General features: G+C 40.2%; 1 protein-coding gene across 1 annotated transcript in view; it reads left to right on the forward strand.

The window, feature by feature from the left end:
• Window positions 1-14,964, forward strand: part of ENPP1 (ectonucleotide pyrophosphatase/phosphodiesterase 1) — a 55,607-nt gene extending 40,643 nt beyond the window's left edge. The window contains exons 17-25 of the mRNA XM_065632607.1: window positions 2,737-2,824; window positions 5,860-6,035; window positions 6,571-6,622; window positions 9,377-9,531; window positions 10,717-10,852; window positions 11,824-11,904; window positions 12,927-13,059; window positions 13,691-13,847; window positions 14,726-14,964. Coding sequence (XP_065488679.1) covers window positions 2,737-2,824; window positions 5,860-6,035; window positions 6,571-6,622; window positions 9,377-9,531; window positions 10,717-10,852; window positions 11,824-11,904; window positions 12,927-13,059; window positions 13,691-13,847; window positions 14,726-14,893 — 1,146 coding nt within the window. The 3' untranslated portion in view covers window positions 14,894-14,964. The remainder of the gene's footprint in view (window positions 1-2,736; window positions 2,825-5,859; window positions 6,036-6,570; window positions 6,623-9,376; window positions 9,532-10,716; window positions 10,853-11,823; window positions 11,905-12,926; window positions 13,060-13,690; window positions 13,848-14,725) is intronic.
• The last annotated feature ends 11,535 nt before the right edge of the window (window positions 14,965-26,499 follow it).

Raw genomic sequence — 26,499 nt, forward strand, 5'->3', positions numbered from 1 at the left:
AGAACTGCCAAGGGCAGAGGCTCCACAACTTCTAACCAACCCATTCCACTGCCTGACTCTCCTCATGGTGTAAATGCCTTTACTTATAGCCAGCCAGAACCCTTCTTGTTTCAGTTTATGCCTGTTGTCTCTCTGCCTCCTGCCATGTAGCACTCAAGAGCACAGCTCTGTCTCCTTGGTGACCTCATTGCAGGTTCTGGGGGACTACTGTAAGGTCCACCTGAAGCAGTCTCTTCTCCATGCTGAACTAACCCTGTTCTTCCTCGCAGGGCGAGAACTTCAGCCCCCAACCTCCATGGGGTCCTCTGCTGAATTAATGATGATTGTTCATTGATGCCATTCTTATGTTGGAGGTGCAGTATCCCAATGTAGCCTAAAGAAAAGCTGAGTAGAGAGGGACAATCCCTTCCCTCAGCCTGCTGTCTGAGCTGCTCTTTATGCACATGGGATGCTGTCGGCCACCTTTGCTGCCAGGGTGTGCTTGCTGGCTCACGCTCAGCTTGCTGTCCACTGTGTCACCCAGGCCCTTGCAAGCAACGTTGTTCCCTAGCCAGCCAGCCCCTGGTCTGTAAGGCCAGTTCATTTTTGGTTTTCTGGGTTGCCTACGAACAGAAGTAATAGGCTTAAACTGCAATAAAGACGACTTTATTTGGTTATTAGAAAACTTCTTTTTTTAACCTTTAATGAGTACAAAAGTGCCCTAGAAGTCTGTGGAGCTTCCACCACAGGAAATACCTAATGACTAGTCGGACAAGTATCTTTTAGAAGCAACATAATTTTTTTCGATTGTCTTTTGCGAAAGTTGACTAAATGATTTCCCAACTCTGTAATGTTTTGAGCTAGTCTGTTCAGGAGAGAGCATGTCAGTCACATTTAAAATGAGGAGGATCCTGAAATTCTTCTCTTTAATGAGAAATGTGAAGGAATCATAGGGAAACATGAAATCAGATCCTTAGCTCCATCTAATTTGGGAAAGTCACTTAACCCATCGTCTGCTTTAGTTTCTGCTATCAATAAAATGAAAAGCAATACTCTTCATTTCAAAAGGCTTTTTTCAGGATAAAATACACTAACAGTTGTGAGATATTTGGTACTAGTACAGTGAGTATGTCTAAACACACCTATAGAGAACCATATATTAAAAAATTATTGAGAATGGGTTTTATGAAAGACCAACATAGTCCATGTAAAGCACAGATTGCTTTTAAAAGCCTTGCTTTTAATGTCTTGTAGAATTATGTAGTGTTGACATCAAACTTTCTTAAAATGTGTTATCCAAAACCTGTGTTAATTTTGTATCGGTTTACACTTCCAGGCATACTTTTCTACCCAATTTGACAATGGAAAACCTGTTGATAGGGTACCTAGAAAGGGGTTACAGCCAGCAAGGCCACGTGATGCCAAATGCCTGCTTAGGATATTCTCTCTATGCTACAGTTTGACTCTGTAAATTTTTTTCTGTAGGTTGACTCTATTCAAACTTTTCCCCAGATTTGGGGTTTTCAGATTGCATCCCTAATTGGTCTTGTAACAGATATAATTTGTCCTTTTGTGGCCAACGTTTTAGCAGCATGAATTTCATACTATGTAATTACCTCGTTCAACAGAAAGGAGGTAGCATGTTCCTGCCTTATCTGGTTCAATTAGGCTTGTTGAGTAAATAATTAGTTTACAGATTTTTAGTATCAACGAATGAATTCAGCAGAATGACAGCCTGCGTTATGCTTTAATCTCAAAAAAAAAAGAAATTTGAGTTTTTAGCCTCTATTTTTTGCTACACGGCTATGAAATGTGAGACAAATGTGTTATTTGCAAAGAGCTTTGAGATCTTAACCAGGAAGATGTTATAGAGTGCAAAACATCCATCACTCATTCAGTATCTTGATACCGTGGATGGGTGCAGGCTGTTTCACTTCATTAAAAATAAGCTGAATATCTCAGCATAAATTTAAAAACAATCTTTTTGGCAGCATTTGCTGCCCTTGACTCCTTGTTCTTACTCCTGCAGCAAACCCCACTCTATGACTCTGTTAGTGCAAGCTTTGCGTGGCTGCAGTGTTAAGTAGGTCAGGGAACTGAACCAGGTTTTTTTGGTGTGTGTTTTTTTTTGTGTGTTTGGTTTTTTTTGTTGTTTATTTGTTTGGTTTTTTGTTTTGTTTTTTGTTGTTGTGTGGTGTTGTGGTTTTTTTGTTTGTGGTATTTTTGTTTTATTTTGGTTTTTTTGTCATTGTTGGTTTTTTTTGAGCTTGCTCAGGAAGTGGTACAAGAACAGCAGCTGCAAACCAGGCATAGAAGCCTATGATAGTGCCATTGCTTCAACCATTTAAACCATTTGCTACCAACAGCTGTTTTTATAGCCTTAAATTAAAAGCTTCCAAATTGTTTTCAGGGCATGAAATGTGATGGTTATTTTGGCTCAACATTGCCATTAAATCTCTTAAAGCACTTAAGAAAATGAATTTAATGTCTTCAAAAGCAGAGAAGAGCAAGGGACTTCATAAATGGCTGAAGGCAAATTTTTAAAGGCAATAATGGGACTAATTGGGTTTCCTAAGACTCTTTTACTACTTTTAAAGTTTAAGAATAAACTTTTTTTTAAGAAAAAAGTGCTTTTGACTTGATCCATACTATGTTGGTAAAGATTAAATTCTTGGAAGAAAATACCCTCTGAGTATGCAGGTATTTTCCATTTCAACTTGTCTTAAATAGAGTTTCACTTTTCTCTGTAAATCCTAGGCTATCTTTATTGGGTTTGGACCAGGATTCAAGTTTCGTACTCAAGTCGAGCCATTTGAAAACATTGAAGTATATAATTTAATGTGTGGTGAGTACAATTGATGGTGTCATTTTTGTGCAGCAAAATATATTTTCAGGCATTATAAATCTTCTAATAAGTTTAAGTGTCCTAGATATTTGTCCTTAAGACTTGCTGCTGATTTTCAGAAATTAAAAGCTGTTCGTTTGTTTTGTGTGGTCTGTTTTTTTGTGTGTGTGGTGTGTGTGTGTTTGTTTGTTTGTTTCTGTGAAAGGTCCAACTTCTAAACTAACAGCTGTTCAGGATCTACTGGGCAGGCCACCTTGTATTTTTTCTTTCCACTGGTCACTCTGTGTGCTCCTCTGGCTGCTCCAGAGCTGCTGCTTTGACTCACCACAACTAAAACTGACTATTTCACAACCTCTCTACCATCATGAAGAAGGGATATTTCTCTCTTGTGTCTGACTAGAGGCTTTATCAGATATAATTGCTCAGGTGACCTTATTCAGGCAAAACAACAAAAAACAAGCATAGTAATGGATATAGGTGCAGCTGCCAGGCAGCTCGTTTCCAGAAAGTCTTGAGTCAGTCACCACCTCTGCTTTCCACGCACTTAAAGAATTCCTTGTATTTTGTCATGTGTTTTCTTATTTGTTGTTTTCCTTTATCATATTTTAAATTTTAGTTACTTGATATATGTAGGTTCTTAATTCAGATAAAATTTAGATTTTGGTTTTTTGTTTACTTGTTTCTTGTAATAAACCTCCTCCCAAATTCATCATTGCATGTGTCCCTTTGTCAACTTATATATTGTCTCTTAATACTAGATTTGGCTATTTCCCTGCCCATTCTCAACAGATGTTTGAAATATGCTTTTTTTGGTCTTTTAATGGACTGCAACTGTCTTGTTAGTCTGTAGTCCCATTGCTTTGGAGTCTCACTCCAGAGCTAGTTGTCTCTGCAACAGTCAGGTTTCCTGTTTCTCACCCCTCTGTGGTGTCACTCTGGAATTCATGGTTATTTTCTGTTCCATGCGATCTGCTTCTGCATATGAGGATCACAGCCCGCTCCATATACAGATATTCTTCACTTTATTTTTCTGACACTTCACAGTACACTCAATTAGAGCAGTCCTTGTGGCCCTTTTTTGTCACTTTCAACCACAATGTTACTGTGACTCTTTGTTCCTTTATCCCTTCTTTATTCAGTATTTCATGGTTTCTCCAGAAGTCTATTGCTAGTTCTACCTCTTTCTGGTTATTTGTTCCGCTTGAGGTCTTCACCTGTTTTCCATTATTTCTTGCCTGCTTCTCTCTCTTGCCAGGACCTATCCTTGCTCTAACATCTGCATTTGTGAGAGGCAAAGTGTTACCAAAGGGTTTGATCCGGAAAACTCTTAACAGGAGCACTGCACGTGTTTGAGATCAGTGGTGATGTTCAGGTATACCACATTTAAACCATGCGTTTAAATTCTTTGCTGGGATGGAGAACAGGCCATTGTTAGGAATCATGTCTCTTGCAGGCTTGTATGCTTTACTGTCTTATGTCATGGTTGATCTTGAATCACCCTGTTGTTCCCCTGATCTGTTCTGTGTATGCTGCATGGGAAGGGTAGAGTCCTTACTGGTATCTCAGTGTAGCAAGTTCAGTGACCGATCAGACGTTTTAAGCGCAGTCATTGAGGTCTGGGTTTCCTCTGTCCTGCATGGAAAGATTTAGAAGAAAAGGATTGTGCAAAAGCCAGCACATTAACTTTCAAATATAAAATGAAGTGAGGTGAATTACTTAACATTTTCCTTGCCCAGGGCTCGGGTGCATTCTGGGCTGCAGAAAGGCATCTTCTTTCACTTGGTGTTTTGGGCCCTAGCGTTTATCATGGAGATGCCCGACTGTACCTTCTTGCAAAGTGCAGCCAGAGAAGAGATACTGTCTCCCATTTGTCCAGCATCTCAGCACTTAAAGTATGGGCACCAAATATGTACAACTAACTCTCCTGTCTGAATTTGGGAATTTCAGCTCCAGTTTTCCAAGGCATTCAAATTGCTAGGCTTGAGGATTTCTGGGGCATTGTGAATTCTTGGATATTCCACTTAAAGTAATAGGAACATAACATGCAATTTAGTTGTTGAAGTGGGGACCTGAGTTCTGGAACTGGTTCTGATTTGTTTTTTCACTGCTTTTGTGATATATTTATTGGAGCAGGAACTGCTAGGTTTAGAAAGGTTGTTTTATTCTTCTTTCCAAAGCAAAATAGCCTTATCTTCCATGTAGGAAAGGAAGTTCAGCTCTAGCTGTTGTCCTCTAGATGAGTGATCCGGACACCAAGCTTTTGGATACAAGTGTGTCTCATCACCTGCTATGTTTTGAAAACATCTTATTTCATAGATTCAGTATGAGTTAAGTGGAAGAACGACAAACCAATGAATGGTAGCCAGGATTAAGCATGAAACGGGGCTTGATCTATTCAGTATTTTGAAGGTGACTGAAGTGTCCCAGAGCATTGATAGTAAGCAGCTTTTAGTTGTTTGAGTTACTTTAATGGCAGATATTTAGGTGTTTGTGGAGTAGAGATGTTTTTGTGGTTAGACTGCTTTTGGAATTTTGAAGCTTAATGTTTTAGACTTATGTGACAAGCAGAAACCTATATTCTGTCTAGGTTCTTTCATGGCTTTACCCTTTAGTGATGCTTATTAGCTAAGGCTTACATATCTAATTTCCAGATGATTTTAAAAAAAATAAAAGCGCCCCCAAACTTATTCCCCACAGCTTCAATGTTACCTAGTCACTAGCATCTGTGTTTGAGATTACCATTCTGTCCCCCACTGCAAGTTTAGATGCTGCAAGTTCACGTCCCCTCAGATGTAAGCCTCTGTCATTTTTTGTGCTTGTTCTGTCCTTCTTTACAAGCAGACTAATACCATCCTGAGCCCTAGCTAAGAACATCTGTGCTTCCTTTTAAAGGGGCTACATTGCTTTCCCTTTGGTGTGTTACGAGCAGCAAGCAGTGCAGCTTTATTGACTCACCCATACTTGTAATCGCAATACAAGCAGCAATGTATTACAGTCTTTCTCATTCTGTTACTATTACTTGAATTCTTTCATAGATTTACTTGATTTGAAACCAGCCCCAAACAACGGAACTCATGGACGCCTAAACCACCTTTTAAGGAACCCTGTTTACACCCCCCACCATCCCAAAGAAGCGAGCCATCCTTCTGAATGCTCTGTGGTGGGACAAAGAGCCTTTTCAGTGAGCCCTGGCTGCTCCTGCAGGGCAGGAGTAAGTACTGAAATGGTGAAGGTTGTGGAGGCAGACACCTGTGTTGTATTCAGAGTGACACTCTGGATTCTCTAGTGTTTATCTTTAGCTGCTAGTTTTGCAGTCCCCTATGACTGGTTTCAAAATCAAACCTTGCTTGGGGTTAGTGGGTACTAGCCTGTATTTGTATATTCATTTCTGAAGTTTGCTTATGTAAAGTCATATTGAGCTATGAAGAGCCTGGAAGACGCCACAGAAGCAAGCTTTGATGCAGAAGGCATTCATTTCTTCCTTGCTTTACTTAATCATATTGCAGCTTCCCTTCTGTGAATGTTGCATGTTTGGTCAGTGGTTTTCAAGGCTGTAGATTTGCTTGTGGCAAAACCAATTTGTTTCTGTAAATTCTCTGTAGCCTTTTTCCAGTAGATGTCAATGAGTTCTGTACAGGGATAATTTGTAAGGCAGATGTTATGTTCAGTACTTTAAGTGTAGTAGTGGCTCATAATATGCTTTGTAGAACACTTAGAATCTCACTGGTTTTACTTTGTAATTACAGGGCTTGCCAATAAGGGATTTTCATCAGCGTTTAAATCTCACTGAAACAGAAGGTAAGAGCTTCAGATAGTAATATAAAATTATAACAAAAATGTAAGAATTGCTAAAAATATAAAATGTTTGTCTAAACTTTTGAGGAAATCCCTAGTACATCAGGTAAAAATTCTTTGAAATACTCACTGGGACTGTAGTTCTGAGGCTTTCAAATACAGTCCTACTGAACCATTTGTTCTCAAATAAATGTGTATCCTTGTACATGTGTCTTTATGGCACATGTATTATGTGATATTTTTGAATTTTCTAGCACTGAAGTAATGAGCATTCCAGAGTGGGAAGAAAAAGCAGAGTATGGGGAAGTATCTGATAAGAAATCCCTGCAAATACCGCTATCACGATGGCAGCATACTTTTAATGAAACGTAGGGGGTATTTTACGTGGTCAAGTTGTTACATGCTCTTAAGCTGTTGTTTGTTTTACTTCTACTCTATTTCCATTCTTTGGACATACATATGCCATATTTGAGATGCAGTTTGCAAGGCTGTAGATGTGCTCATGACTTGTGAAACAAAATAAACTATTTTGAGCATGAAGCAGTTAAGACAATACATAAATCATGAAAACTAAGTCAAAATTGAATGTAGTCCTTGGTGCTAATATCTTAAAAGATCAAATCATGATGCTTAGGCTGTCAGAAGGATAAACAGGCTGATAGAAACCTTGCCTAGTGTGTGTACATGAAACTTTGTTTCTATTGCAAATAAATTCTGTATTTGATGACATCTCCGTGTAGCTCACTGCTAAGAACTGGACTTCGATGCCTGTTACAGGCAGGATCGAGTACTTGCTGCTAATTTAAGGCTTCTGTTGGTTTGTGTATTTTGTCCTGGCACAAAGAGTGGAGAGAGCTTTCTTGAATGTTTTCCGCTAACAACGGGGCATCTTTTTAACATGTGTCCCAGAACCCTTTTAAAATAATTATTTCAGTATTGTAACACTCGTGAGAGCAACAAAATGAAATTCAGTTAGTACAATGTGGTGCGCTTTCCCCTGAGCATGTAAGTGGTTTCACTGAAACACTCTGCTGATGTGTAGGTGGACACCCGAGTGCCTTGCTGAACCTGGCTTTGAGGAAATATGGCAAGGCCAGGTGCGTAACCTATTTCAGTTCCGTTTTGTAGAGACAGGAACCGAAGGCTTTCATCCTACATTTTTTAAACAGTAGGATTTTGGTTTGGATTATCAGTGAGACCTGGTTTGGCACTAGTCTTAATAGCAGTAGTTTCCTTATAAATTGTATTAATTAAGCACATATTAATTAATGTAAAAAGCATTATCACAGATGAAAAGAATTCTCGTAACCAGCCTAGATGCTCCTTAAGACTATTTAGAGTTTATTACTTACCGATGTTTGCATATTCTCTAATTGATTGTCATAAATTGACAGCCTGTAGGAACAACAGAATATAAACTGCATTTCTAGTTTTATGAAAAAAATGTGAATTGTTCGCCTTTTCCCACATGGGTGAAGAAATAAATGTCATAATCTTGACATCTTTTTGTGTTGTGGAATTACTGTGGAAAAAAACTACAGCATTTGTTGCTCAATTTCTTTGCCCATTTAGTACAGTTGCCTTGAAATTGTAGAACTGCATAATTTGTGGATGGTAGTGACCTATTTAATTCAAAATATACTTTAATGCCATCTTTATAATTCCAGTAATGTAATGATTGAAAAATATTTGCATTTTCAATAGCAAAGTAATATTTTTGTTATTATAAAATATTTCCATGATGTGCTAGTCTTCCTCAGTTTTGATTTTACATCAGAGAACTTGAAATTTGAAAATGTTATTTTTGTTGGCAAAAACTTACATATTCAATGTCTTGATGAAATTGAAGTCTACCTTAGGGCTTAAAAACTGAAACTTTTCTGCTGACATTTGACTGCAGCAGATGATCGCAAGAGCATGTGTTTCTTATTACTTTGTTAATTTGTTTGGGTTTTTTTCTTTAAATGGTATTGACTCTAATTCTGTTGCTAACTCTGCTTTACTTTTCAACTTCTGCCTAATAACTAATAACTTACCTGCTGCTGATCCCACATAGCTTCTTTCTGATAAAGTTTTAAAGGAAAGTCTTCACTCTTCTCCTGGATATGGTAGTTGGCTGATAAACAGGCAATGCCTTCAGTAAGGGTCTGCCAAAACCCCTGTGCAGTATCATACATAAAAAACTTGGAGATATCTTTCTCTGTACACAAACTTTCCAAAGAGATGTGGTCCACGAGAGAGAGGGAGAAGGAAGAGTTTGTGACTGTCACACTCGTTTATTTAGACCTCTATATTTCTGAGTCCTTTAAATGTCACTTTTACGTACGACTTTAAGTTTGTTTCTAAGGTAGTCCCCTCAGCAGATTTCAAATCGCCACAATTGGTTCCCGTCCCATCTAAATGTTACGCAGAAGCAGATCCCACATTACACATTTAAATTGAAACATAATGTCAACAAAGACTTCAACTTTGCAACTTAGATCTATCTCCTGTTTTAAATGGCAAACTGTTTTGTTTTAAATATGAATTTAATTTGTACAGTATAAGTTTAAATGATTGCTTTATACTGGCTTTGTAATTTAATTTATTGCCTTAGTGTAGAAACTATACCTTTGAGACAAGAATGAAATTTTTTTTTGTTCCATTACTGTGACTTCTCTGGCAATTGGAAATTGCAGCAGCCTTAGCTTTATAAAAGAGGAAGATGCTTAACAACCAGTACTGACTGAAATGTAACAAGCACTCTTTCTGCTGCAGTTAAGAAGATAGAGCAGCTTACTTTGCCCTACGGACGGCCCAGGGTTCTGCAGAAGAGACATAATTACTGCCTCCTTTACCATGACCGCTATGTGAGTGGATACAGCAAGGACTACAGGATGTCTCTGTGGAGTGCATACACGGTTAACAAAGATGTAAGTGTACAAAGAAAGGTTAGAAGCCACCTTGAAAGGTAAAAAGCTGGAATGTCAGTTATTCCTGAACGCTTCTTAAATCTGCTCGTGTTATCTCCCAGGGAACTACGTAGAACCACATGAGACAAAAAAGAGGAATTTTGTATAAGCTTTTCTTCACTTTCCTATATTAATAAAGATTGTCTTTGGCTCTTGTCTGTTTCTTGGTGTGAGCTGAAGTTTTACTTCTAGAGCAAGCAGATCCACCAGCAAGTGAGAAGCCCATTGTCATTGATAAAGAAGCCCCACAAGTCTGCACTGGCTCAGTGCTGGGCAGTGCAGGACTGCTATAGCTCTCTGCCAGTGCTGTCCTTAAAATTTGGTCTCCACATGCGTTCCATGCTCTGAAAGCAGTGTTTGCAATGTGGCAGGATCCTTTCGAAAAAATAATCTGGACTATCTTGAACCGTTCATGCCCTGATCCAATCTTTCTCTCAAAATATCATGCTGACTGGGAGGAAAAAGAGGTCAGTGGCGGTAAATCTTGTCTTTGCTGTTCTGAACCACATGCTAGGATGCACATGTTCACGCAAAGCACTGATTTTGTGAATGAATGTTTTTTCAAGTTGTCCTTTCCCATTCAGAGAAAATTTATAAGCCACATCATGCTTAAAAGGAATTAGGACAATAGAGGATGCTTTTTAGTTTGATTATCTAGGAATCATAGGTTTTATTAATGACCGTTATAGTTAAATTTAGCTAAACTCTGGTAAAGTTTGCTTGATCCTAAATATTTTGTGGTTAGTGGCATAAGGCAACCAGTTACTGTAACAAGTGGCCCACTGGAGAGAGATGGCAAACAACACATCTGGCTGCCTCTGATTCGTAGCCTAAATAAACAAGTACCTTTACAGTAGATCAGGCTATCTTTAATGGGCACCTCCAGGTTCTCTTTTGGAAGATGTTATTTTCAACTCAACTAAAAATGCTGCAGTTCTGTTCACTTTCTTTTCAAAATATATTAAATGGATGAGGGGGCTTGTTTTTCACTGACAAGAGAGGAACGATTCTTGCATCTTGAACTCCCTTCACACCATTAAAGGTAGTTGCAGCTATATATTTAGAATTCTGCAGTACCCCACACTGAGACAATTATTGGAAGGTGGCTACCCATTTTACCAGTAATACTTTATTCTCCTTCAATAGGACAAATGGTTTTCTGCTACAGAAGATACCTCCAGCTGTTTACACAAGGATGTTCGTATTCCTTTTAATCATAACCAGACATGTTTGTTTTACAACAATCATCCTCGCCTAACTTACGGGTTCCTTTCTCCTCCAAGTAAGTACATTGCCTACAGCATATCTGATTTAAATAATTTGTAATGTAGTAGGTGTAGTCTTTTATAGATGTTCTTGGTAACTAATGAGAGTATGAAACAGTAGTTGCTGAATTGTTGCAGTTCACTTCAACATATGAATAAGAAAAACGTTTTAGGTATGTCAGAAGTCAGGTTGTCCAAGGTCATTTAGTGCTTCCTAGAAGCTCAGGAGCTTGTCAGGTTTCTGAAGTGGCATCTCATAAAAGAAACTGGAAGGAACATGTAAACCTTGAGTCAAGTCTGGCAAGCTAGTAACTTGCAAATTCATTTTGTATGACAGGTGTTAGTTGGAACTATCCAAAGTAAAATGTGAGGAAGTTTCATTAAGTAATAATGCAGGTTTAAAAGTTTATTTTCTACTTGAAATATACTGTTGTGTGCCATGTGTGGTCTCCAGTAAAGCAATTCAGCAGTGGTCAGAAGAATGTAGCTCTGATTCTCAAACATGTTACAAAATACTTAGCTGTTTACAAGTGGTTAAACTGTTTTTAAACTGTTGCTGACCTGATTTGGAAGGATTTTATGCTCACTGTACAGCATAAAGTGCTGAGTAGTAGGTTATTTAAACATCCATATCAAATGTAATTTGCAAAGTTCCAGTAGAGCTTCTATTTTTATATCTAGATTCTGCAGTTGGAACAAGTTGGGCTGACTCTCATTAGAAGAGTTTTATTCCCTTCCCCACAATTCAGAAGTCTGTTCTGATGGTTTTTTAATCTCATTGTATAAGTGCAATTGCTGCTGCTGCTTATGAGATTATTTATTTTGAATGGGATCCACTATGTACTGAAGTTAGCACTTAGACTCACATCAGCTTTGAAATGTGAAATTACGTCAGCTCCACCTAATGTTATTACACCAATCTTTGAAAGTATGAAAATGCAAGTTTAAAGTAACAAACCCAAGTAATGACTTTGCTTTTTTGTTTTAGATTTTATGACAGATGCAAGGAAGCCTCACTTTGATGCCTTGCTTACCAGCAACACTGTGCCAATGTATCCTGCATTTAAAGGTATTTTATTTGTATGTGTATTTTGTGTGCACAGCTGAATGTAAGAAAGACTGCTGGTTTTTCACTTGCTTTGAAACCATGCAAATGATCCCTGATTCACCTGCCTCTTTAAAAAAAAAGACCTCTCCCAGCTGTGGGCTTCTTACTCCAATGAAAAGTTCCTTGAAGTAGGATTATCACTCCTGTGAAAAAGGCCCACCATTGAGCTTGTGTTTCCTAATCAACTGGCTCATTACATGGAAGCATATTGTGTCTCCTATGTAATGCCCAACGTTTTTGTTTCCATTTCCCTACCTACCTAAACAGGGTTTTATACTGAACATGTTCTGGAGAACCCAGATAGCATATATAATTATGTGAGTTAAATTCATTTCCAGTTTAGGAATGTTTTCTAAACACAGATGAGTTTCCAGGCAGGAATCTAGAGTCTCAGTCACTAAGGAAATGGGAAGATAATCATGTTTGTAGTAGAAAATATATGAAAACCTGGGCTTTCCTGGGTGAGAAAGAATGTGAGATGGTTGGCTGAGGGAGACTGAGCATATTCCTGATAAAATGAAGGATAATTATGGCACTTTGTCTGGACAAAAGAGATGTCCCATTTTGTAAAGGAATAGTGGTCAACTCTTAACTGCGATTAAAAATATCATGTTGGTAAGATACTTCCCAGCTCATAGCTGTGGGTGTACAAGCTTGCCAGGCTGACCTGATAGTGGGGCAAGACACAGGCAGGCACAGTCTTCTCTCACCTTCCCAAGGGCACAAGGGAGCAGCGTCACTGTGCCTCAGCCAGGTTTGTGGTTAGGGTGACTGTGAAACCTCAATGCCAGCAGATACCTCAATGCCAAGAGATGCTGCAGTGCATGCTGCTGCTCAGTTAGATGCAACCTTTATAAATACCCATATAACTTATTATTTTCCTAGCTTATCATGTCTGTTCATACTCCACTGAAAACACCGCAGAGTTATATTAACAGATTCTGCCTTGGAGATTGTTTCCCACTTCCATTTCTGTGTTTCAGTGTTATGGAACTACTTCCATCAATACCTGCTACCTGAATATGCTGCAGCCAGGAGCGGTGTCAATGTAGTCAGCGGTCCTGTGTTTGATTATGACTCTGATGGGCTCTATGATACCCCAGAAAAGGTGAAAAGGTGAGAACCTTTCACATTCTTATCCTATGTTTCTTTCCTTGGCTGGTCGAATGACCCTGAGCAGATACACAAGTGTAAAGCTAAGAAATAAGCAACAAGCACAAAGAGAAAATGTACCCTCAAAATGTGTCACCCTAAAACCTGAAGGTGAAGTGTAAGAGAAGCTAGTGCATGTGGAAGAATGTTTGCTAGCCCGAAATCTTATGACATTGTCTCTGGGAGTGGATGAGGCAGGGGCTTATCCCTGGTGTCATGGCTGACACTTCTTGGGCTGGCAGTGTTCCATTACCAAATTGTGAGTACAAATAGGCTGGTTAGCAAAACTGGTTCAAGCCAGCAGGCAGATGGTTTTCTGGGCTCAGACTGAACTCTCCATCTGCTCTGGATTCTTACATATTTATGATAAATCAGTTTGTTGTTATATGTCATCAAACTTGTTACTTAGATCACCCTACAAGCCAAACCTGGTTAGCAAAATAGTAATCTGGAATTTCCTTCCAGGCTTAAACTTTCTTTGGTCTAAAGAGGTGGACTGCTAAAATTGATATGCCAGAATATAGCTGATTTTTGTCATTTGTTCTTTATGCAAGTACGATTTGGTGCATTTACAGAAAGATCTTTTGTGTTTCAGGCATCCCAGTAATTCAGAAGTTGCAGTTCCAACTCATTTCTTCATTGTGCTGACTAGTTGTAAAAATACTTCTGAAACTCCTCTGGAGTGTGAAGGGTCTCTAGATGCCTTGTCTTTTGTTGTACCTCACAGAGAAGACAACAGTGAAAGCTGCGCAGTAAGTAGTCTGTTCAGTCCCCACAAACATCTGAAGTTCAGGCTTGAGCTTGATTTGCTTGTATATCAGTGATTAACCAGTTAAAGACTGTAAAAACAGTACAGTCTATCATGATCATCCTGGGATAGAAGACAGTGTTTTTGTGAATAGAATTATGTTAAAGTCTGTATGCTCAAATGTGAAAACAGCAGTTATCTGTTCAAAGAGTAAAACTTATAGGTCGCAGGGTACATTGAGTCAGAGTACATTGAGACCATCAATGTGATACATACATAGACTTCTGTAGTGCAAATATCCAGTCAACAGCTGCGAAGGATGAAGAACTTCTAGAAGATGAGTCATCCACAAAAAAAGGTCAAGGCTAGGCAAAGCGCATACCCAAAAGAAGACCCAGATGTTCCTGAAGAGCATTGGTTGCCTCTAGTTCAGGTACCTTGGCATCATGATGGGAATGCACATAGCTACACTCCATAGAAACCAGAACAAAGTGTGGAAAGTGTGCAGACCTGTCCTGCAATGAGGAATTACACAAATCACTACTCAAGTCAGGCACAGGTCTCAAACAGTTTTACCATAGAGTAGGGGTAGATGCTGGACCTCGCCTGCCATTTGCTGTTATCAACAACTTCCACTGATGCAGCTACAAGTTCTAGTTACTTGAGGAAGTAACAGCAAGTACTAAACTCGGGCAACCTCATAGCTATTTGAAATCCAGTGCTCTTTTTTCTTCCTTTTTTTTTTTTTTTTAGATGTTTGCCAACAGTTTCTGCTTTCTGTCTTTATGAAACAACAAAATGTCCTTTGCTAATTGATGTCAGAAAAAAAAGATGTTTTACAAACCTCTTTTTTTTTCTTTTTTTTTTCCTTTGCCCCAATAGGATGGCAAGTCTGAGTCCATGTGGGTTGAAGAGAGAATGAAGTTTCATACAGCTCGGATCAGAGATATAGAATTACTTACTGGACTCAGCTTCTATCAAGACAGAAAACAGCCAGTATCTGAGATTTTACAGTTAAAAACATATTTACCAACTTATGAAACAGTCTGATTTTTTTCCTATGGAATGCTGTTGTCCATTTCACAACCCATTTGTAAATAGACTGTTTTTAATTAATGAAACCTGTTTTTTTAAAATAAGCTGGAAACAGTTATTGAGTACTCTCGACCAAAATGCCAGTAGGGAGGAGAGGGGGTGCCATATTTGTATCTCAGGGACTCCTGATGGACTATCTATGTAACACAGGATGGCAGCTCCTGTCATTCCCACTTGAATGTGGTAGAACCATGTCCCTTATTTAATGTTAACAGCATTTGATCATCATATTCTGAGACACGAACAAAGATGTTATCTTTTATATGCACTGGAGAGGGAGAAGTTTAAAAAGCATGGGTTATGATCAATATTCTACTTTAAAAATACAGATAATTAGCAAATACAATTCTGGGAAATAGCTACATTCTTGTTGACCATTAAAATAAAAACATCAGCACCTCTCACTCCAGTTTTCCTTGAAACGTGAATTACATTCTGAGATTTGGGTTTCATAAAATAATGCAGCATTATAGTGCAAGAAGCTATACTGAGGCTAGCAAGAAATGTAACTGAAACCTCCCCAACACGGAAAAGATGCCTTGTGATGTTGCTGCCCTCTGGTGTCTCCAACACTGAAGGAAGATTTGATGCATAATTTGATGCATGTTGCATATGCATCCTCAGAATGAGCAGGAATAGGATGCATCAAGTGACCTGCAAATTAGAAGGAATTAATTCAGGAACATCACTGAGCTCCAAGGAATAATTATCTTTCTTCAAATTAAACTTAAATTTGATGAAAAGATTTTTCTTTCTTAAAGCAAAAATGTGTTTTGAAATTTCGTGCATGATTTTGTCAGGTATAGTTATGTAATCCCACTTCTGTCAAGAAAAGGTAATTTTAGACTAAGATTGTTGCCTTAGTTAGAAAGATAAGATGATCTTCTCTAATGGCACATCACATCACTACAGTAAATGCCCACAGGCCCTTCAGTTGTCTCTTGGCAGCAAATGACCAGATTCTTGCTGCATTCGTAGCTCTTCTTAGTGCTACATCATCCAAATTCCAGCTCACATGAGTTACCCATCCTGGATGCAGACACTGCCAGATGCAAATTCTGAAGAAGCAAGTAATGAGCTTTCTTGGAAACTTTCAGGCTACACAAACAGCTGCTACAGGCACTCAGGAGTGTAGGAACTCCCTCTTTTTCCAGTACACATGCTATCACCTTTGTAATTCGCCCACTCTCTCTAAAGCTGATGAGCCAGAATTGGCTCTGTTACATATGAAGTTTGGTGTAGTCAATTATACATTTATGTTCTCATTTGAAAAGAAAATACATCACGCACAAGAATGTTAGAGGAATGAAGACTGAGCGGAAGCATTTTACCTTACAGCTTGGTCAGGGGATGTTGGAGGCTGGATTCAAAGCCTGCTGAAGTCAGTGGAAGTCCCATTAACTTCAGTTTGAGTGGGCTAAAATCCTGGGACCATCTTTTCTTTTAACCAAATATATTTTCTTGATCTTCTGTTCCAAGCATGATTTTTTTTTTTCTTAAGTAGTTTCACTGTGTGAAATTTAATTGTGTTGTAGCAATCTCACATTATGATACAACTGTGACAGCATTATTCAGTGTAACTGCTTTATAACATTGCCTGTGACCAATAAAACCATCAGAAGTAGTATGCTGTTCTGACCCTTTCTGTACCAAATACTACAGGCTGGTTAAACACTGGTGCAGATACAGAGCAGTATTTCACTTTTTTTTTTTTTTTTGAGTGGAGTTGTAGGGTGGGGATTGCTTCAATTTGAGTTGCAGACAACTTCTCCAACTGGAATGTTGAAGTTAACATTCATTATTGGAAGGTGAAGCTGGGAAGAAAGATGGTCAAGAGGTACTTTTTTTTTTTTTTTTTTTTTTGGAACTGGTACTGTCTCCTGAATGCAAATGACAGAGATGTTAACGTCTTCAGAAAGTTGAAGCAATGCCAATTTCATTTAAGAGGCAGGACTAGCCCAGCTCCTGGGTAAAGATGGAACAGGTTAGGTTTCAGGGAGCAGATGACTCCTGATTTGACCTGGGGAGGGTTTTGAAAGGGAGAGTGGCTGTGAAAGGTATTGTAGCCATTAAGAGAGAGTAGTGGTTGAAAGGGGTTTGGGATGTGGCTTTGCCAGAAATTGACAAGTCAGCTTCACAAGTAAGAGAGCTCCTCTCATTTAATCTTGGCGTAAGTAATTCTGCTTCTTTTATTTCTTCATCTTTGCTTTTTAGATACATTTGTAACAGTGGTGTCAGAGCATTGTGAATAAATGCTGGTGCTAGTCATGGTGTCCAGTGGCTGGTGATACCACAGGATGGCAGGTACTGGGCTATGTTTTTGAAGCTTGATGGGCCCCAAGGAACATGTTACAGCCACCATCGAACTCATAATTCTGGAAAAACCCTACAGCTTTGTTTATCTGGATGTAAAATATTCTCTGTTTCAGCTGATGAATGGTGTCAGAGCTCCACTGAGCATTCTCAGTAGGTGAAGCTGGAAGGTGCCATAATGATACTGTTGTGACATGACTGTCAGTGTTACTCAATGTAGCTGCTTCTTAACATCAGCTTCTGTTTAGTCTGGCCTTCCTGCAGGTAAAAATGACAGTGGGGGGCAGACTGAAAGTCATTGGTCTGGATGCGCCTGGCAGTGTCTTGTGTCACCAGGCATTCTCAAGGGAGGCACCAGGAGATGATGTGGGCTGCAGTTGGTGCCCACTGATACAGGAAAGGTGCTGACAAGTCTCCATCTCCTAAGCAATAATGTTTGCTTAGGGTAAGGAAAGGATGGCTGAGGAAGGGGGAGGTAGGAGCCTTCACAGATGTCAAAGATTGTTCACAGGTGGACAGAGCTAATCGAGTCCTTGTCACTGCTATGTTCAGGAAGAAAGGAAAGAGGGCCTGAAGGTGCAACAGGGGACATCTGGTTTAGGCATGGGCCATCTGTCTGTGGGATGAGTTAAGCAATGGTATGGGCTGGTTACTTAAGGAATGAAATGGGTTGTGAAATTATTTTGGTCAGGCAAACCTTAACATACCTGAGAAGCTGATGGCTCTTTGTGGAGTAGGAATGAGCAGTGGGACAGAGGACATCTCAGGGTGGTTTTGCTACTGAAAAAGTACATGGAGTAACTGTGAGGTAATTGGCTTGACTAATGTGTTACATGTTTCTTGCTCTTATCTCAGGACATACCACATTTTAAAAAGCAAATGAAGCAATATCTAGCTGCCTATATTTGAGTTGGGCCTCCTCTGGCAAATCTGTTCTTGACACACCCAGCCTGCACTGAACCACCGTGTCCAGCCCCGTGCACAACAGATGTCCACTACCAGGACCCGCCAGAGGCTGCCCTGTCTCATCTGGCAAGTGGGTGGCCTGGGCTCTGCCTTGCCTTAGTCTGAGCAGATCCAAAGTACAAAATTATCCCTTTAAATACAAAGTTATAAACCAGGCTTAGCAAGCTGGGAGGAGCTACCCCTTTGCTGCATGGGGGAGGGGGCACCCACTTTTCCAGGAAAATTACATTCATGAGGGCCAGAAGACAAAAAGAAATATAAAAGAAAGTCTAAATCTGTGGCTCTGTGGTTAGGGCACCCACCTGGGAGGAAAGAACTCATTTCTGACCTCCCTCTTCCAAAACGTCCCACAAAGCTCAAGCCTGTTGCTGAGAAGGCACCTGTGCCAGGATCAGGTGCCCATTGTACCACTCAGGAGTGGATGCTCAGGGGTGACAGCACTGTGAGGGACTTGTCCTATGTCAGAGCCTCAGGGAAGCTGCTATGACATTCTGTGCCCACAGTAGCACTACTGATGAGATTGGGAAACCATCCCAGGACTCACGGTGAGGGCCGTACTCAGCTCTCTTACTGCCATGCTAAAATGTTTTTGCTCTTCTGAGGAGTTCAGGGACTGAGTTAGTGTGAGCCCAGCAACTTACTGAACGGAAGTTTCCAAATATTTTTTGTTTGGGTACAAGCATCACCAGTGGCAGCAGCAGTAGTGACTCTTGCTTACCCTAGTACACCCTGTGGTAATGTCTGGGAGGTGTTCGAGCACTACACTGTGGTGGCTTGTGTACCATGAACAGTACATCTACCACAGTTCAGGATCCTCCATATTGCAGGAAACCAGTCCAGGTTTGGCATCCTACGACTCAGACGCCTTTGGAAAGGAGTCCAAGTCCCTCACTGAACCGCAGTGAGTCACCACACCGGCCCCGGGCCTCAGGAAAGGCTGCTATGGAGACCATGGACAAACTTGCAATAATTATGGAAGCCTGGCAACAGATTTTAAAGGATGCCATTGCAAAATATCATATTCCTCCTCAGCTGCAACGTGTTAAATTTGCGTTGCCCTTTATGGCAGATTTAGTCCTTTCTGTTTTTAGTTTCTCTGCTGAAATAGTGGATACAGAGGGATGGAAAAATTTTGAGTCACTCCGAAGCTCCTGACCGATCTCCCCGTGATCAGAAGGCAGGGGAAGCACCCTTTGGTCATGTCCATAAGGCACGCATGAGTGACTGGAAGTCAGTCTAGATGGTGTTCACGGCACTCTGGAAAAACTGCACTTCAGCACCAGCCTCCATCTGGGGCCTGAAAGAGAATTTGTTTCTGTCTCTTCCTATCTCTCTGTTCTGGAGGCTTTACCTTTGCCACCCTGTGACTGTATCAGAGCTTTGAGTTTCTGGCTGGTAGAAAGGGCACTGCTTGGGGACGATGAATTTGCTTTTAAATGTTATTCCTGTTGGATGCATAAGATGGCACAGCCCACTACAAAATTTTAATTATAATCCTTGTCACAGTGCTGTAGCTAAGTGAATACTGTACCTGGCCCCTTTACACTGGAGAAAGGAATGATGTACGCTTGGTTCTGCTGTTCAAAATAAATTATTTAGGGAGGTGCAAAGTTTGATAGTCATGTATGGATACAATTTACTTTGAACAAATAGTGAATGCAGCTGCAGTTGCTGGTGATATCTGGCCCTCTTCTGGTCTGATATGAAATAACTTGAAAAAGATTGTTTTCCCTCAGTCTACATTTTCTAAGGAAATATGGTCTCACAATAGTAGAAATCCAGGCAAATCCCCTGGAAAAGAATGGACTTTCTTAAGCTTTTTATGAAATACTTCACATTCTTGTAATTAGCTAACGCTCCTACTACAATTTTTCAGAGACAAGAGCAATTGGAAGACTGAATTAGTGGGGTATAAAGAATCAAAAGTCTTTTGCAGAAGAAGGTTATGCTATGACTTCCTGTGACTGAAGAAGGTTTTATTCATATAAATTATTGTATATCCTGTGTATCAGGCATACCAGGGGATCTAATTACACTGCAGATGTTAACACTTTTCTTTCCTTGTACAAATGACCTCAAATCACATAAAATGCTCATTGCTAACTCCCACTGCTGGCTTCAATAGAGCAGAAATGCTGTGTAACTCTACATCATCTACTTCACCGCTGCAGGGAATAACTGTTCTTGGGATATCTTGCAGAAATGACTATCATCTTGGAGCTTGCATAATATAAAACAAGTTGTCCATAGCTTTCTGCAAAAATGAAGAAAAAACAAAACCAGCAAAGCATGCCACCAGACCACTTGCCCCCACACACTGCAAGATCAGAACACATTGCAGCCAAAACAGCCTGATTCAAACGGGAGAGGTGGGATGGTGTTGTGACAACAAACACTCATGACTTCAGATGAAAGTTAGCTAATGGATTGGGTGATAAAGACTGTATTTTGATTAAGTCAACATATTTTGCTGCAGATCTCAGGTTCCAGAGGACAGGACTGGGACTGATATGCTGTTCACATGGAGGAGAAGAGTTTTAGCTTTACTGGACCCTTCTCAGTATATACAAAGGGCGAAGCAAAGAAACTCGGGAAGATCAGAAAACAACTTGAGGAAGAAGGCACCAATTGTTAGACATACCCACTATCTGGCTCCCAGTCCTTATCAGGAGTGTCTTTTAAAATGACTTGCAGACTACACAGCTTTGTCACCTGAGGGCATAGCTGTAGCTCTGGGAAAAGAGTTGGTGACGGCCATTCCAATTCAGCACCTGATGAAAACTTCATTCAACACACGTAGCTTCTTGACATCTACCTCCTTGAGTATATAAAGTGTGGACATTCCTGCAACCTCCAGAATGAATCCTTTGCAATGACAATTTGCCAAAGCATCATCCATGCCAAAATAAAGCTTATGAGAGATGGACTTTTTTGGCTCCAAAGACATAATGGTGAATCCAAAGCATTACAAGAAAAAGACCCACCTACAAGAAAATGGCATGAGGAACTTGATATCAGAGTCCACAAAAATCACGGAGCTGTAGATATTTCAGCAAGGCTGCGACTGTCCCGTTACCGAAAGGCTGTCAAAAGAGGGGCAGTACTTTGAGAATTGGAGGGAATAGATCTATTGGTTGAGAACAATCACATACCTTTTTTAAAAATAAAAAGCAATTAATCTGAAGACTGTTTTGGTCTGGAAGACTTGGATAAATATGTAAAAAGGAAGTAATTTCCACTATTAATGAAAAGATAAATTTGGGGGACTTGGCAGTTGGCAAACACCTTCCTAGAGTGCCATCTTTCAAAACAGAACATACATTGATTTTAGCCCACTCTTTTGAAGATGGTTTTCTCAGACATCATATATAGCAGATGTTGATGGTATAAGAGATGGTACTTTATGTAGGTGATGGTTTTGTTGAGGTGTGTGGGCGACAAGAATTTCAAAGCCATTCTGAAAACAACTGGAACAGCAGTGCTAAGTCTGAATCACAATACAAAATACTTACATGGGGAATTTAGTGCTTGGGAGAGAAATTACCTGAATATATTCTTATACCTGCTTGACTGAGCCACCTTTAACACGAAAACAAGGGGGGAGAGGTATTTCTGTGTCAAGCAAACTACATGAGGAAACGTTTGCCTAATCTGGATCCTTAGACCTACAACTTGAGACCACTACTTGTGCACAGGTAGTTCTGACATGTAGCTGTTGGGAGAGATTAAAAGCTGAAGAATTTGTTCATTTATGACTGAGCTGATGGTGAGCACAAAGCTGGACTGTCCACAAGCCTTTCTAAGGAGGTGGCTGGCACTATGAGAGTGAAGAGTTATTTCTGAACTCTGCCTGACCCACCAGTACTGATATCTAAAGGCCTCTGAGTCCTGCACCAGTCGTGAGGCTTACTGAGCATTTCCAGCCAGGTTAGTTAAGAAGTAAGTGGCAAAGGTCTGAAGTTCTGCAAAGACCCCTTGTTAAAAGTTGTTCACCTGGGAAAAGTGATGTTGAGGAAACTTATCTCTAAAAAGCCTCTTTTTTTTTGTTCATGCAGAAGATGAGGTGCACAGTGCTGCTAAGGAGCAGGTAATGAAAGCAATTCTCAGGTGAATGTCTGGATCTGGATGGCTAAGAATGGCCAGTCCATCACTGCTACTATTGAATAAAGGTATCATTCAAACGAGTTGTAAAAATCTTCATAAGTGTTTGTTTATGAAGGAAGTATATGCACCTAACAAACACCCAGCATTTCTTACAACTTTTTTGAGTCTAAATAATGTAGATGTCCACGTACCAGACTCTTCTCAGCGTTTCAGCTGGGGGGGCCAGCTGCAGTAGAGAGGATCCAGAGGCCAAGGCACAGCAGCCCTCTTGGCCATTTGTATGTCCAAACCAATTTCACAGAAATGGGTCTCAAGCAAGGAGCTTGATCAGCATTTTCTTTACAGCAAGTTTGGGTTGGATCCAGAGCATCAGACTCGAAGTCCTATTTAGCAGACCAAACCTACACAAAATGGATGCGACTCACTGTCTATGCATGTTGAAGAAGTCAGTAGGGAAATGAGTTTCCCTTTCAACAATTAGCCTAAAAGCTTATTGAAACATAATTAGTCAACTGGAAAAAGAGATGCAATTACATAAAATTGTTTCATGGATTTTTGACAGATCACCAGCGCCTACATATGAACCTCTACCCGCCTAAGGAGGAGAAGCCAGCTCCGCTAATTCAAAAACTTGGACCTTGGAGGGTTGATGAGTTTTTAAGAAGCACGCAAGATAAAAAGCAAGACATTTAAAATGTACTCTTCTTTGTTATTGCCTTTAATAAATAAACCTCTTTTTCAGATGATTTCTCCAGGTACCTGCTGGTGACGACTACCGTGATATATTGTGACATATTATTGTGATCTGTTCTTCCAGCAGAGGATGCCCAGGAAGGGTCTGCAAGGAGCACCTGTTCTGTTTCCAGTTCAAAGCATAGCAACGGCCCAAAGCAGGAGAGAAAGGGGATCAGTGAGACCTCATCGGTGTTTTGCAGCTCATTCCAGAGGAGTCTTAACTGCATACTTGGATTTTTACTATCTGCATCTTTAATATAGATAACAGTGATTAGCAGAATGGGTAAACATATGGCTGAGTAATGCTTGGTGCTCAGACACACCTGTGTAGCTACTACTTCAATACTTTATGAGAAAATAAGATTCCCTACATTTCAAACAAGTCTATACCTAGCTCACCCTTCTTAGCAAAATAACAGAAGTTATTTCAAGTGACTAATGAAATAGCTACCACGGAAAAGAGCATAATGAATTTGTTTGCCTTCATTTATAGGCAGGCAAACTCCGTACAGAAGCAGAAGGCAGCAGCTGCTGCTGAGAGCAGCCACACGGGGTCAGGCTGATGCAGAGGACGAGCCCGGTCTCTCCCTGGGCCCGGCTCTGAGCCCAGCGGGGCAGCCCCAGCAGTAGAGCCCGGTGCCGACGGGGACCCCACTAGGCCGGTTTGGCACCCAGCATGGGATGTATTCGCTGTTGCAGGGGTTGTTTGTCTGATACTCGTTCAAGGGCTGTATTAAGTGCCAGCTGGGTTAAATATTAGAAGATATTTCCATACTTCTTGCAGCATCTATTAGCAGCATCATGTAACAGAAATAGCATGCTCTAAATATGCCTCATTAAGAAAGTTATTTTTTACCTAAATGCACTCATGAAATAGAACGACAGACCAACTTTTCCCCCCTCCTTGTTTTGGAGAGCCAGCCAGGCAAAATACAGGTGCCAATGCACAAATTTTTATTTTCTGACTAAAGGACAGGCTGTTTCTGTGCAATCCTATTAGCTCACAAGTTGTCCTGGTGTGAATATACAGAACAAAAATAAAATTCAAGAACTGTTTTAATGAAGTCTGATAAATAATCTTAGAGAGATCATAGAATCATTTCGGTTGGGAGGGACCCTGAGGATCGTCGAGTTCAACCATAACCTAACCTAACTCTAGCACTAAACCATGTCCCTAAGAACCTTGTCTAAATGCCTTTTAAACACCTATTAGACAAAACTGTTAACTATTTGTAACAAGAACCTGTTGCCTCTCACTATCAGCAGTCACTGTACAGCACAAGGAGATTTTGATCAGCCAGCATTATGGTTGCTTGTTTGGCTCTGAGTTTTGTTGAGAGGGTCATCATCTATGTCTGCGTGTGGTTGCTAGCAAATATACATATTGTTTCTAAATTGTTTTGTGATAAGGTCTGTGGAGAATGCCATACAGGAGCCAGAGAAAACATTACATAAACGGTCTCTAATTCTCTTTTCAACTGTATGAAATTAAAGCACTCTTAAGGATAGAAGAGTCTTGCTTGTAGATAGTCTGTTAATTCTTCATACAGAAAATGAATTTTTACCCAGAGACTCCTTGCATTCTGAAGGCTGGCTCTATTTCCAAGCTTTGCTGTGTTCATGATATACTTGAAGAAGTCAGAAAAGCCAGAACTAAAAGTCCCAGTCGTATAGAGTTTTCCAAAGGGTAGAATGAGCATACTCACATTCGTAGAGTGGAATATTGTATAAGATGACACATTTATATTATAACTGCATCGTCATGAGAATAACTCCATAATACAGAAAGCTACAATAGGGATGTATATGTGTGTGTGTATAAGGTTAGACCTTAGGAGATATCCTTACACTAGATGTATCCTGTGTTGACTGCCTCTAAGAGTCTGGTACTCTGGCTGTTACTCAAGGTTGGTACCATTGCCAGTTCTTCTCTAACAGCATTTTGTTGGATATCTAGTCAAATAACTGTAAAATAAAACGGCACTTCTGTAGTGCTGTTGATACTGCTATGGAACACAAGCATGAGCAGCAATGCTGAGCCTATAACACAGCAAGCAAAGCCGAATGTTGCCTTCCCTTGCAATACTGATCCCAGGTGGCTTCTCACAGGCATTAGCAATGCTGGGATCTGCTTGGGATCACTGGCTGGGGCATGTTCTGATCTGCGTAGGGCTTTCCAAAGTGGCTACTTATCGGCTATGAAGCTGTGGCTGGAAGGATCAATGGAAGGAAAAAACCACTTCATTTCTACGCCATCTTATAAAAATCTTTGGAGTCACATGCAGAAGAAAAACCTCAGTTGAGCAGATTTCCCCACATGGGCAACTATAGCTACAACGCTGATGGGAAAACCCACTGATAGACAATCGTGGCAGTTCCCAAGGTAAGATGAGCTGGCCTTCTTCACTAACCCCTACCATGTTAGATTTCAGAAGCTTGATCAATTTATTGACCTTGGACTTTTTGACCTCAGAAGAAGCCTAGGATTAGAACAATATGTATAAATGGAAAAGGTCAAATGTGGCTTTTTACATATTTCCATTGCTTTGCCTGTTTACTCTCATGTATGCATGGTGTTCTTGAGAATCAAGTCAAAACAAATACTCTTTTCCACTGAGATCAATGAACTCTAACACTGACTTTCCTCAGGGTGGCATAAATAGGAAATATGTGAAGTATTTTCTCAGCAAGACCGTGTACTTTTCCTCCCTGGCTTTACAGTGTGTAGTGGTCTTCAACAATTCTCATGCTTTTAATTGAATACACATTTCTCTCTTGCTCTTGATGCACAGATAAGAAGGTACAAATTTTGCATAGTATTATTTTTCTGTCTTGCTCTTGTTGGCTGTGAAGCTGAACCCCAGAGGGATGCTCACCTGTTTATCTGACCTGTTTTCTCTTGTTTTAGCAGTCCTCTCCTCCTGCTAGGCTCTCCACCTGGGGCTGGAGCTGGTGACAGCAGAGCGGCCGTGCCACACCTGTTCTTGGATCAGTGAATGGCTCGGCACGTGTGGTGTAACTAAAGCCTGAGAGTTAGGGCAGAGGAAGTTCCTTCAGAGCATCGTGGTGTGGCAGATCAGAAAGTCCATGATGAGATGATCTCTCATCAGACAACAACAAATGTCTTCTTTGGTTAAGAATAAAGACTTATTTTTTTAATCGCATGATTTAAGAAATACGTAATTAAGAAAGCATAGTTGACACCACACTGTATAACGGTGTATTAAGATTATATCTAATACCTTCCCAGATGTTACACTGTCTAAAGCATGAACAGTATTTCAGATCTATTTTCAATTCTAGTCCATCACATTAATTTACCAGATACACTGGCTTATCACTTCCCTAGTAGCTTGTGCTTTTAGCTATTTACAGAATACTTTCATGTGCAATTTGTGCTCCTCCAGGTGCTTATTGCCCAGCAAATGCCACAGGAGCCAGCC

Source organism: Caloenas nicobarica, chromosome 3, assembly GCF_036013445.1.
Source record: "Caloenas nicobarica isolate bCalNic1 chromosome 3, bCalNic1.hap1, whole genome shotgun sequence".
Taxonomy (NCBI): Eukaryota; Metazoa; Chordata; class Aves; order Columbiformes; family Columbidae; genus Caloenas; species Caloenas nicobarica.